Source organism: Anolis sagrei, chromosome 1, assembly GCF_037176765.1.
Source record: "Anolis sagrei isolate rAnoSag1 chromosome 1, rAnoSag1.mat, whole genome shotgun sequence".
NCBI classification, from domain to species: domain Eukaryota; kingdom Metazoa; phylum Chordata; class Lepidosauria; order Squamata; family Dactyloidae; genus Anolis; species Anolis sagrei.
Window position 1 is genome coordinate 257,113,835 of NC_090021.1, and position 13,022 is coordinate 257,126,856.

Here is a 13,022-nt window from a genome sequence, read left to right on the forward strand (position 1 = left end):
CTCTCACAAATCTCAATTACCTGCATTTGTGATCTGCGCATCTGCATTTAACCTATTCTGTATCCTCATTGGTGGCACAACTACAGTGCGGACTGCTGGTTTGGCTTCCAGGTTAGCCGAGCTTCTAGTTTCTGGGTTTTCAGTGGTGTCTTCCGGAAAACCATTTTCTAGGAATGGACTGTCATGACCTGAAGAGTCTGAACTCGGAGAGCAATCCACAGTATCACAGCCGCTTTCTTGTTCATCATCTGACATGCTACAGTAATAAAAAAGCACTGCTGTGAATTCTATGTTCTGTTAGTTACAGCACAACTAACAATATACACAAAAATGTTTCATCTTTTGGGGGACGATGACAAGTGGCACTGTATGAACAAATGATATGAACATCTCCAACATGAGTTTCAAATTCCCCAACAGATTTGCTCAAGAGATGCTAATCTCTCACAAGGCTTTATTCCCTGCAAGACCATATTCAATGACAAACACAAGTTTAACTCTGTGTAACTTCAAGCAGCTTTAGATTTCTGTAAATCAGGAGTCAGCAGATCATTAAACTTGGCTATTAACTGCTAGCTAATTTTAGATGGACTGAAGGAAAGCCATTAATGCAGCCAAGAGGCTTCAACTGGAGAAGAGAAGCCTGTGGCTCTGCTGCCATAAGGTCCCCTCTGTGTGATGCTCTCCCAGCAGTCAGCTCTTTCCAGCCAGTTCACAGGCTTGATCAGCTGCAGCCTCCGTTCAAAATAGCCCTTCTTCCTAGCAACTGTAATACTGCTCTCAACTAACTTAATCTATCGTAAATGATGTCATCTTGTAGCCAAAGCCGATTGGCTCCCTGGCTAAGTTACTGTTACTAGGGAGGGAATGGCTGCTTTTACATACAAAAAAGTGACACCAACTTTGAAGCCAACCATGGCCAGTGGTTGGAGTCACACAGATTTTTAACTCAACATCTTGTGATGGAGAAGATCTTAATCGTGCAAAAGAATGTTAACTAAAGAACATTGGGCTCAGGCCTTGTAATCTGTTCCATCTTTATAATTAGGGTAGCTGAGTTGCCATGGCAATCGTTGTCAGGGCAGCAAGGTAATTTTACAGTGTTATCTTTAACTGATCACAAATCCAAAAATCACAACTGAAGAAAAGGTGCTCATTTTAGTTGTTTCTGACAGCTCTTTGAAGACTAGCTTCACAGTGTTGGAAGGGATCCCAAGGATCAACTATCCAAAACCCCTGTGCCAGTGAAGGAAATCACAGCTGAAGAATCCTAGCAGGCAGCAACCCATTTCTGTTAAAAAATCTCCAAAGGAGTCCACTGCTGGTTATTCATTCTGATTATTCCACTGGCACATAGGTTCCTCCTAATGTTCAGGAAGAATTTTCTTTCCTGTAATTTAAATCCATAGGCAGAAAACAACAACAACACTTTATTTCTAGATCTATAAAATACATACTAGACCTATAAAATACATACATTCCTTCTACCCCACAACAACTCAGTTATGCAACAATGGCGATCATAAACTCCCTGAGAGGGAATATGATAGCCATTTCCCAAAAACCTTGGTTCCCAGAATATCTACCATTTTGATTGCCCTCCTGGGACAGATGCCAGCTTAATGGTATCCTTCTTAAAATGTGGTGACCAGAACTAGAGAAAGTACTCCAGGTACTTGTTTACATTGGTATTCAGGAACCACTGACATGATTATTTGTACCCCTTAAAAGATTGGTTTTGACAACATACTTTAAGTACATCTATATTTATCATCATAGATTATGCATGACCAATCTATCCAAACAGTGGTGCTGAGCTGACATAGCTGGCAAGACCTCAGTATTTTGGAGATTAAACCTGGCAGGCCACACACAGCTCTCTAAGGCTTCTCCCGCAACAGTCTGCCTACCTTAACTGAAACCCCAAAAGGCCTAGTGTCAGAGAAATACAAAGTGATATCGAAAAAGTTCAGGCACACAAAGAAATGGGGAGTCTTCATTTCGAAATGATTTTAGGAAACCGCCTTTAAGAGGGATCTCATAGTACATGGCTGCACAGGGGCCACATCTGCATGACAGTTGGACTAGATAGCCCCTGCAGACTCTTTCAACTCTATGATTCTATGAATAGGAAGCTGAAATTCAGGATACTCATAAGCAGCCCATCCCTTCATTCTTTACTCCTCCCTTCATTCAAGTGGAATACAAACGCTCAAATCCTCCACACCTGACAAGAAGGTAATTAAATGTTAAACTCTATCATTTTATTCCTCCTTGTAGGTTAGAAGTTACTAAGAAAGTGTTTCCTATGGGTGCATATCATTCATAGCACATTAAGCCAGGACTACCAATTTTGTGTTACAGGCAAATTAGTGTACTGATTTTAAAAATTAAATTCCTTCATGTTTATTACCTGTTAGGTCTCTTACAAGGAGATGGGCTGGACTGTCCAGAAGAGCTAGTACTCAAAGTGCTGTCAGGACTGCTTAGGGAACACACACGGTCAATATTTAGCGTACTCTGGCAGGCTTCACAATCTAGGTTACCTTTACATCTGGAAGAAAGAATGAGAGATATAGATATTTTAAAAGTTGTGACCACCAACATTCATTCAATGTATTCTTACTAAACATCAATAGTAAGCATTAACTGGATGAATTTAATACTAAGAGTACATTTGGCTCTAACACAAAGGCATGCTTACTAGGCTGTGATGGATCTCTTGCTTGTTTAACTATGGAAATATATTTCCACTAGTACCCCAACACAAAGCTAGCATAGAATCCAACCACTTAACATAATAATAACAACAACAACAACAACAACAACAACAACAACAACAACAATTTATTTATATACCACCCTATCTCCCCAAAGGGACTCAGGGCGGTTTCCAACATATAAGGCAAAACATTCTATTGCCAAGAAGAAAATTATACAAACAGATTAAAATGAAAACATCATAAAATACAAAAATCATACTAGAATGCCACAATAAAAATTTAAACCAATTGCAATTATAACTCCATCAGACAAGGGACAATAAAACCAATGGCTAATTTTCAGTGGTCTGTACCAAAAGACACCTGTGTGAGTGGAAAGACTCTCTGGCATGCAAGGGAGAACCCCAAATTTGTGTGATTTTCCCATTCCAGCATCAAACCACAAGCAGCAAGCCCTCAACCCTCAAAAAGTAATCTTCAAGGAGCACAGGGGACGGCACCAAGAAAGTTCCATTCCGTAAGTGACATGCATCTTATGAAAACATTTGGACACGGTTCTTCAGCTTGTACTTGGTTAATCAACACATACAGCAAATATGTACCTACAAATAGTTCCGCTTACACTCCACTTCCTTTAATTACACACCAAGCCCTTATTGCTTATGCACACAACAGCCATAAATAATACAACGAAAAACTGATTCAACTGGTAGGTGGGATGAAACAGAAAATAAAAACATTGAACCAAGGTTTTTGTTTGACTTCTTGCTTTAAAGGCATTTTAGCAATGCCACATTATTTAGGAAGTTATGCCACTGGAAACACAGCAATGACTTTACAATTGCAGCATATCACTTAGGTACATAGACGAAAGGAAGTACGTACTCTGCCACTGAATGCTTTTGTGCCACATCCTCTTCATCTGTGTCACTGCTAATAGTGATCACACTGACTGCTGGACTTGGGGAATCTGCAATGATGATAGCCTGGCGCTGTTTGTTTGAAACAGATGAATCAGCGTTCTTCTGGACAGATGGTTTGCAACAGTTGCTTTCCTGACCCTCTGAGTTATGATTGTCCTGTGTTTCCACACAACTTACTTTTTCACCAGTTTTCACATTAAATATCTTTGGAGACATAAATGCTGAATTTTGGATATTGGTATTTTGTAACACATTACTCCTGTGAAGAAGAGATCTATTTAGACACGTCACAAAGATGTTTGTTATGAAGCAAAGCTCATAACATTTATTCAGTTGCCCCTCCCCAAATTAAAGTAGAACATAAACTTGGAAACATCAATGAATATAAATCAACACATGAAACATAAAACAATGCACATACAGGTAACACTGAAATGTTGTTTTCCAGAGCAATCGTGGAAAACCTTCCAGGTAGTTATTGCATATCACAAGCAAGGTTCAGATGCTGCAATGCAAGGTTCAAAGTTGGATTTACCAATGAAATGTAGTACAATATGCTGAAGGTACCATTCTCTTATAAAAAGGAAAGAAGAAATGAAGAAATGCTGGCTTGGACACCATAGACATTTTTGAATGAGATTCAAAATCCACTGAAAATGCACCAGGAACTGTGTTCACTGAATTCAGTGGACATGAATCAGGGGATTACTTAACACAGTTCACCACTGTAACTGCCCTTCCCGGTCTTTCTCCGTTACTGAAATGTCCCATACCTTTGTAAATAACTTCTGTAGTGATGGGGCACATTTTCTCCACAGAGCACTTAAAGTGTTTCTTGCTGCCAGCAAAAGAAAGACTATTCTTAATACTATTCTAAGTCATATCATGACCACTATTACACAATGTCTCTATGTTCAATATTTCAAATTTGACAAGTCCTCATGCACATCAATTTTGGAACAACTAACTAGCTAACTGATTTTAACATAACCAAAGCAAATTGTATTTCTGCAGAGACACAGACAAACTATTATTACAAAAGGGGCAAATTATAGAGCAGCAAATGCTACTTTTCATTATTATCATTATCATCATCAGGTTCCATTTCTTTGACTTTAATCAATACATTTCTAAACAATTTTACTCTAATACAATATTTAATGTTTGAAAAAAAATGTTCTCTACACACTTGGGTGTTTCAACAATTTGGTGAGCATGCATGTTTATAATACAATGTCCTTTTGTAAAAAGGATTCATACATTAAGAATTTTTCATTTAAATCAGGTACAAATGCTACAGAATACTAACCTGTTCTGGCACACTTTATTTCTTTTGGTTGGTGTGGGCTGAGGCCAGACGACATGAGCAATGCCCACACTGATTGGTTGAGGAGCAGATAAAGTAATCTGATTGGTTAAGAGAGACTGGGTCATCACGGAGTTGTAATGGTTGCAACGAGGCAGCATCTTCCTGAGTAGGGCAGAGAATTCTCATTTTAATCATTCTGAGCAACCGGTTTGGTTTTGGGCAAAATCTGCTGTAAAAAAAATTTTAAACAACCATTTCAGCTTACCCCCAGTCTCCAAGTGCCTGTGGGCCAGCCACAGAATCAGAAGCCAGTGTTGTTGCAGGAGCCACAGGGGTTATTTGTTGCCATGTAGGAAGCAATATCTGCTGAGCTCTATTAGACCAGGTCTGTTGTTAAAAAAAAGACATTACCATGAAAATTATGTCCTATACATGAAGCTTTCTTATACTAAATCAGATTTTGGTCAATTCAGACTAACATTGCAAAACCCATGGTGAGTATGAGGCTTCACATTTAGTAAACAGGTCACATTTTGTTGGACTAGAAAAGGTGGCAACTTTATTGTTTACAGTTGAACAAGCACAATCCAGATCTAGGCATTGATCTAACAATTTATCAGTCATCCAGTAAACCTGCTGGGAATGACCAATGCAGAGATTTATGTGGGCAGAAGTCACTAGGGTTCCTATGATGCAGGCGTGGGCAAGTTTTGACTCTCCAGGTGTTTAGGACTTCAACTCCCACAATTGAGTTAAAGTCCAAAACACCTGGAGGGCTGAAGTTTGCCCATGCCTGATCTAACGCCCAGGAATGAATCACAGCTGAATGCAACCCATTTGCCAACACTTCCAAGGCCCCTTAAAAGTACCCCTCATACTGAATATGGTGGGCCCATCTCCTCTCAAACTGACTCATGTGCCAAAATTGCCCAAAATTTGTGACAAGCAGTGCTAACAATATGATGCCACTAACAAAACAAATTTTTACACAAAATGCAAATACTGAGGGAAGATGGGAAGAAAAGATGATTAAAGGAAGTTTCCTGCCAGTATGGTGAAGGCAGCAGTTTATATAGGCTGGAAGTGGACCTGAGTGAAGTCTTCATTTGTTCCCCAAACTTGCTCTCTGTCAGTTAACAAGGCTCCTTCTGATAGATTGGCCTTCCTACTCCAGGAGGCATTGGCATCTGGGAAAAACAGCACCCGGAACAGGGTATCCATCCTTGCTTTGCCCACAACTGTGATTTAATATGTTAGGAGCAACACTTATCAGAATAGACTGGCAATAATTATAAAAACACTCTAAGGTTTTATATAAGAAGCCACATAAATTTTGTTAGCTTAGATTCTTTTATCGAGGGGAATTGTGTAGGGAAACCACATCTTTTGTCAGTGAACTGCAGCCCTCAACACGGATATGTTTTTTAAACCAAAATAGTCTTTACCATTCTGAAAATATGAGCTCTGCAGTAGCAAACAAAACACCATACCTGAGAAAGAACTCCTCTAATCTGGAGTGGCTGTAGAGTTGGGGCCTGTGTCACCAATGGCACTGCATTATCTACTCTTATAGAGTATCCATTGGGCTTCCCATGATTAGCAGGTATTCCTAATTAAGAAACAGAAACAAAGGTAAGCTTGTATCCAACAAAATAATGATAATATCACACAATTCAGATCGTATATGTGGAACTAAAATTTAATCACATGAATTATACTTTTTCCACTTTAGACTTTCCAATCTGACACCAGTTCTATACATGGAAATGTTGATTCACAGCAATTCAGTTGATATAAGAGGTCTGTACTGGGCTTTCCACTTTTTACTAATCTGCACTCCTATGCAGGTACTTTCAAGAACAGAAATGTGGTTCTTCTGAAGGAGCGTTTTAACATATTCCCAATGAGAACCATTTCCTCTACAAGCTATTATTGGCACAAAAATATGAAGAGCAGGTTCAGATTTAATTTTTGACTTCTTTTTCTTCCTCCATAGTTAAACAGTAATTTGAGGAAGTAATTTACATTGGAGAGAAAACAAGCGAGGGAAGGCTTAAGTATCTTCAAAAGAACACCTCTGCCTCTGTATTTATAGAAACCACCTAGGTTTTGTTTTTGTTTTTTTAAAAACCCTCATCAATTATCTCCCACATTACATTTAGCTTGTTCCTGCACTGATCACTAAGCCATTCATAAGCAACCAGAGCATGTCAATACATTTGTCCCACTCCTTATACTTCATGAGCCTTCCACTCCACCCCTTGACTGTGAAGAGAGAATGAGATAAACCATGGATAATGCTAGCCAGTTTTCTTTGAAACAAACCCACTGCAGGCCAAACAGAGCAACAAAAAATGTTGCATCATCAGTCTTGAGGCTACTTGTTTCTCTATTTCCCTCAGAGGCAGGTGACAGTAACATGAGTGTCAAAACCAGCACTTAAACAATGAACTGAGATAAAGCATAACATACAGCACCAGAAAGAGGATTTCACCAGAAAACTGTGAAACAGTCTGTGTTGACAGTATCAAATAGGCCCTTCAATCATCAACTAGATCCTTTTCAGTCCTGGGATTAAGCAACCAACATGTGTTGCAACTCTTTTGAAGCGAGTCTTATCAGAATGAGACGCTGCTTAAACTTGATATTAACAAACATTCCACAAAGTCTATACCAGTTTAACCCCACCCTCCTCAGGGAGACTGATAAAAATAAAGGTGCATAACAGAAATTTTGTCAGACGTAAAAGTAAACCATAGTCAAAAAGGCAGACTTGGGAAAAAATTCTATTTGGGTATATGAACCAGACAACATGTGTCAAGGGCTAACAGACAAAAGAAAAGCTAGACAATGACAAGTCCACAAATCTTCTAGTTCTGCTCCACGTGGTGAGCATTGGAGTAAGTGCAGGCTAAAGTACAACCTCTTAAAATATACTACAGTAAATGTTCTTAAAAGAAAAGCATGGAGGTTAGTTGGTCAAAGAACACATTTTAAAATATTTTGAACAGCATCTTTACACATTAAGTTTTTCCCTCATTGTGATACCAGAGTGGTGATGATTTTTTAAATTGAAATGTATGCATTAATGAAATGGCAGGTTGCACTGAATAACTGGTCAGTCTAGGAAGAAATTCTACATGCATCAGAAATACAAGTGCCAATACATTTATGAAATATTTTACAGGTTAAGCATTCCCTTTCAGGAAATCCAAATACTCCTAAATCCAAAATTGTCCACATAGGTGGCTGAGGTAATGATACCTTTCGTTTCTGATAATTCATTGTACATACTGATAGTCTTCAGGTTATGTGTAGATGTATATGAAACAAATGAATATTGTGTTTTATGTTTCAACTTAGGTCTCATCTCTAGGTTATCTCATTATGTATATGATGCAAATGCAGGTATTCCAAATCCAAACATAATCCCAAATCCAAAACACTTCTGGTCCCAAGAATTTTGGATAAGGGAAGTTCAACCTGTACCAGTGTAGTGCTGAAACCGCAATTTAAGACATGGGTAAGGAAACAAATTTATCTTCAGCCATTTGTTGAACTCCAACTCTTAGCAGCCCTAGTCAGGAGAGTTCAAAGATTGTGGAAGTTTGAAGTCCCACATCATCTCAAGGGACAAAGGGTTCCCCACCATTAAAAAATATATATCCTCTACTCATTTCACACATCATAAGAATGAGTAACATCAGTGTCATTGAATTAGGAGAGGATATACAGTAACCTTCCACAGAGGTTAGTGAAACCTGCGAAAGTAGGTAATTTTTTTATACCTGACAAAACATTTCTCTGGGAATCTATAGGCCATCAAGGGACTTGAGGACCTAGAGATTTTCAAACCCCTAGGGGGCATTACGTTTCGTGCAACAAAAGGGATGAAACAAAAATGAAACAAAAGAAACAAATACCATGCACATCACTAGTTTCCACAGACTGAAAGACATGTGTAATTATTGATGTATATCTTAGGGGTGTTTTTCAAGAAAGACTCTATGCATTCACAGAAAATTTTAATTTAGTGGAAAATCTTGCCAGCTCTTCCTTCCACTTCCACCCTTTCATCACTATAATTTCCAGAGGGCCACTTGATTCCAAAACAAGTTTTCAGTGGGCACAAGAAGCTCACAGTAGTCTACAGGGAGTTAAAAACATTACCTCTCCTTTTTTAGCAGGACAGCACAATTTCATTGAAAAGTTGTTATAGGTTGGATTAATCTCAAGGACTAAGCCAACAAATTTTAATAAACGAAAAGTTGTTTTTCTGATAAAGCTAAATATAAAAAATCAACTCAAACCTTGAATAGCAGGGGGACATATAATCAGTGTTTGATGAAAAGCATCACTGCAACCAAACTGAGCAGCTCCTGCCTGTAGTGGTATTCCATGGGGCAAAACCGAATGGGTAGATGCAGCTAATGCCTGAAACGATAGGTATATCATAAATTAACAAAAAAAAAATCCTGCACTTTTCAGATTAAATTTAAAATGCATGTTAAATTGTATTAACTTGATAAATGTTTCGTTTTACTGTGTTGATTTTCAACCACAAAATCTTTCAAGATTCTTAGTTGTAAAGTTATACAAATATTTCCTGTTCCTCACTGTGCACCAGCAAACTTGACTAGGTAGATGAGGATCAATTTATTTAGAACATGGTAGCAAATGTAATATTTGACCACATGAGGGCACTATAATAAAATATTTTGGGAATATAGAAGGTGTTCAGATTTACTATTCTGAAATGTTCCCATGAGCAGTTCTAGAAAAGGATCACAACTCAGCAAGTTTTCAGATCTGCATTAGGGAAGAGCGAAAGATGAACCACAGTTTAAGCCTTCTTCAAGCCTGGCTTTACCCATGTTGGCCAATGAGAAAGTGGAGAGAAGCATCAAAAAGTTACAGAGTTTAGAAGGAAAGTATTACATATCAGAGTGCTACAATAACACCTCCACAAATGACAGTTTTTTTGCCATATCCCAGACAGAACTTTCACATATTCATTCATGGAATGATTTGTATTGTCCTCTTTATTTGATGAATAATGTGAACTATGATATTAATTTGCTTACTTTTTAACACATTTACCATAATTAATATTTACCCAATTTTTGATTCAGATGGACCTTCAAAATGACTTGCATGTTGTAATATGCACGTAGGATTACAATGAGAAAACATGCAGGTAAAACCAAATATGTATTTTCCCCACGCCTATGCCTTGAGATAGCTGTTTCCTGATTCATTACTTTGTGTTGATCTATAGGGAAGGGGAGTACAAGACCTTAATTATGAAGTACCCACGTGATTTCGAACTGCTCCCATTTTGGCAAAGTTAGCTGTCAGGCTTGGTGCATTACTTGAGGCAACTGGTCGCAGGTGTGCTGTTTTATTGCGGTTATTCGTATCATACGAATTTGATCGATATTTGCAAACGTCCATGATATGAAAACAGGATTTCACTCTAATGATAAAATGGAGGAGAAGAAAAATGAGTTGTGAGATGGGATAAAAACAAAAGGGATGTACAGCGTATTAGCTCAATAGAATAAAATACAATTTGCACTGCACCTTCTAGTTCTAGCCACTGGAATAGGCACAGGGCAATTTAGAGACTGGTTTGCAACAAAAATTATGTAATTATGGGTTGAAATACACATACTGGGTACATGAAGGCAAGCTCATACTTGTTCAAGAAGTCTTCAATTTAGACTAGTGACTTCCTTATTTACCTAGTCATTCCTGATATCCATGTCTTATCAAACTATTACAAGTTAAACATGAGCCAACAATGTGATGTGGCGGCAAAAAAAGCCAATGGGATTTTGGCCTGCATCAATAGGAGCATAGTGTCTAGATCTAAGGAAGTAATGCTACCCCTCTATTCTGCTTTGGTTAGACCACATCTGGAATATTGTGTCCAATTCTGGGCACCACAATTCAAGAGAGATATTGACAAGCTGGAATGTGTCCAGAGGAGGGCGACTAAAATGATCAAGGGTCTGGAGAACAAGCCCTATGAGGAGCGGCTTAGGGAACTGGGCATGTTTAGCCTGAAGAAGAGATGGCTGAGAGGAGATATGATAGCCATGTATAAATATGTGAGAGGAAGCCACAGGGAGGAGGGAGCAAGCTTGTTTTCTGCTTCCTTGGAGACTAGGACGCGGAACAATGGCTTCAAACTACAAGAGAGGAGATTCTATCTGAACATTAGGAAGAACTTCCTGACTGTGAGAGCCGTTCAGCAGTGGAACTCTCTGCCCCGGAGTGTGGTGGAGGCTCCTTCTTTGGAAGCTTTTAAGCAGAGGCTGGATGGCCATTTGTCAGGGGTGATTTGAATGCAATATTCCTGCTTCTTGGCAGGGGGTTGGACTGGATGGCCCATGAGGTCTCTTCCAACTCTTTGATTCTATGATTCTTGATTCTATTATATTTGAAAACAACAAGGAGCAAACCCTCTAGCATCTTGACCCCCTATAATTACTGTGCATTTTTCTTCTTTTGGTTATAAAGAATATATGGAAAAATAATAACTGAAATTGGTTAAGTGAACAGGAAGTTCTGACATGTACAGAACAAGTTCACACTTCAGCAGTTCAGTTATGAAACACGCAAGTCTGTATTATGAAATCAAGTGGATTGCAAACACTTTGTTTTGACTCTGCTAAGTCATTCTGCTCCTCATTTAAATAGATATTAATACAGCCAGCCCCCAAGTTATGAACAAGATAGGTTCTATGGGTTTGTTCCTAAGCTGAATTTGTATGTAAGTCAGAACAGGTACTTTTAAAGGGTAACTCCAGCCAAATATATACTGGATATATATCAGCTTTGGACAGCATGCAGAAGGGTTAACACCCCTGTGGCGTTTGTTTTGCTATCTGTGCCCATTCAGAAGATTTCACCTCACTTTCTGTCCCTGTGATATTTGGATTTTGAAAAAAATTGACTCGATGTGGAAACAAGGATTGGTGATAAAGCTTCAACGGGGACACCTTTCCCGCGAAATAACTCTTTCAGGAGTGAACTTCCCTTCTGAGGGGTAGATTTATCTCACTTCCTGTTGTCTCACCCCCCTTCTTAACTATGAGTTGTTTGTTGTAACTCACATGTTTGTAACTCGGGGACTGCACCAATATTACCAATATATTATGTATTGCATGCTGCAGCAAAGCTTAACGATAAGTTAACAGCAGAAATCTGCTACTGTGCTTTGTGTAAGTAATTTGGACTGCAAAATCAGGGTAAAGACTGAAAAATGTTAAGTAAATCTACTACATGGTTGCAGGTCAACAAGGAACATATGTCTGAATGTTCCTGCATATAAAAAAAACTGTATAAAGGAAGCTCAAAGAAATTTGAGGGCCATCTTTTCCCACCAAACTAAGTTTCAAACATGCAACCCTACTACTCTTTGAGTGGATATGCTACCTTGACATTTTTTGAAAATTTCAGTATTGCAAAAAAAGTAATCATACCTGTATATTAATAATGGAAAAAAACATATTTTACACATATGTATTATAAACACAATTTAACTGATCACATAAACTCAACAAGCACAAATACAAACGTGTTGTCAAAGGCTTTCATAGCCGGAATCACTGAGTTGCTGTAAGTTTTTTGGGCTGTATGGCCATGTTCCAGAAGTGTTCCCTCCTGACGTTTCGCCTGCATCTATGGCAGGCATCCTCAGAGGTTGTGAGGTCTGTTGGAAACCAGGAAAATTGGGTTTATATATCTGTGGAATGTCCAGGGTGGGAGAAAGAACTCTTGTCTGTTGGAGGTAGAAGTGAATGTTTCTGTTGGCCACCTTGATTAGAATTTAATGGCTTAGCAGTTTTCAAGGTGTGGGTTCTTACTGCCTGGGGGCATCCTTTGTTGAGAGATGATTAGCTGGCCCTGATTGTTTCTTGTCTGGAGCTCCCTGTCTTTATTTACCAGTATTTTTTAAAAAAACCTCTAAAATCATAACAGTAAATAAAGAACAAAACTCAAAGGACACCAAATCACCTATCAACAAAAGATTCCCCCAGTAACAAGCCCACACATATA

General features: G+C 38.6%; 1 protein-coding gene across 6 annotated transcripts in view; it reads right to left on the reverse strand.

Moving 5' to 3' along the window:
• The window catches only part of HIPK3 (homeodomain interacting protein kinase 3), a 71,737-nt gene that overhangs the window by 7,498 nt on the left and 51,217 nt on the right, over window positions 1–13,022 (reverse strand). For all 6 annotated transcript variants that reach the window (XM_060766566.2, XM_060766568.2, XM_060766567.2 and 3 more), the window contains 8 exons: window positions 10,272–10,431; window positions 9,266–9,389; window positions 6,446–6,564; window positions 5,221–5,342; window positions 4,956–5,117; window positions 3,609–3,905; window positions 2,414–2,554; window positions 21–256 (listed from right to left, as the gene is read on the reverse strand). In XM_060766566.2, the coding sequence (XP_060622549.2) occupies window positions 21–256; window positions 2,414–2,554; window positions 3,609–3,905; window positions 4,956–5,117; window positions 5,221–5,342; window positions 6,446–6,564; window positions 9,266–9,389; window positions 10,272–10,431 (1,361 nt within the window). The remainder of the gene's footprint in view (window positions 1–20; window positions 257–2,413; window positions 2,555–3,608; window positions 3,906–4,955; window positions 5,118–5,220; window positions 5,343–6,445; window positions 6,565–9,265; window positions 9,390–10,271; window positions 10,432–13,022) is intronic.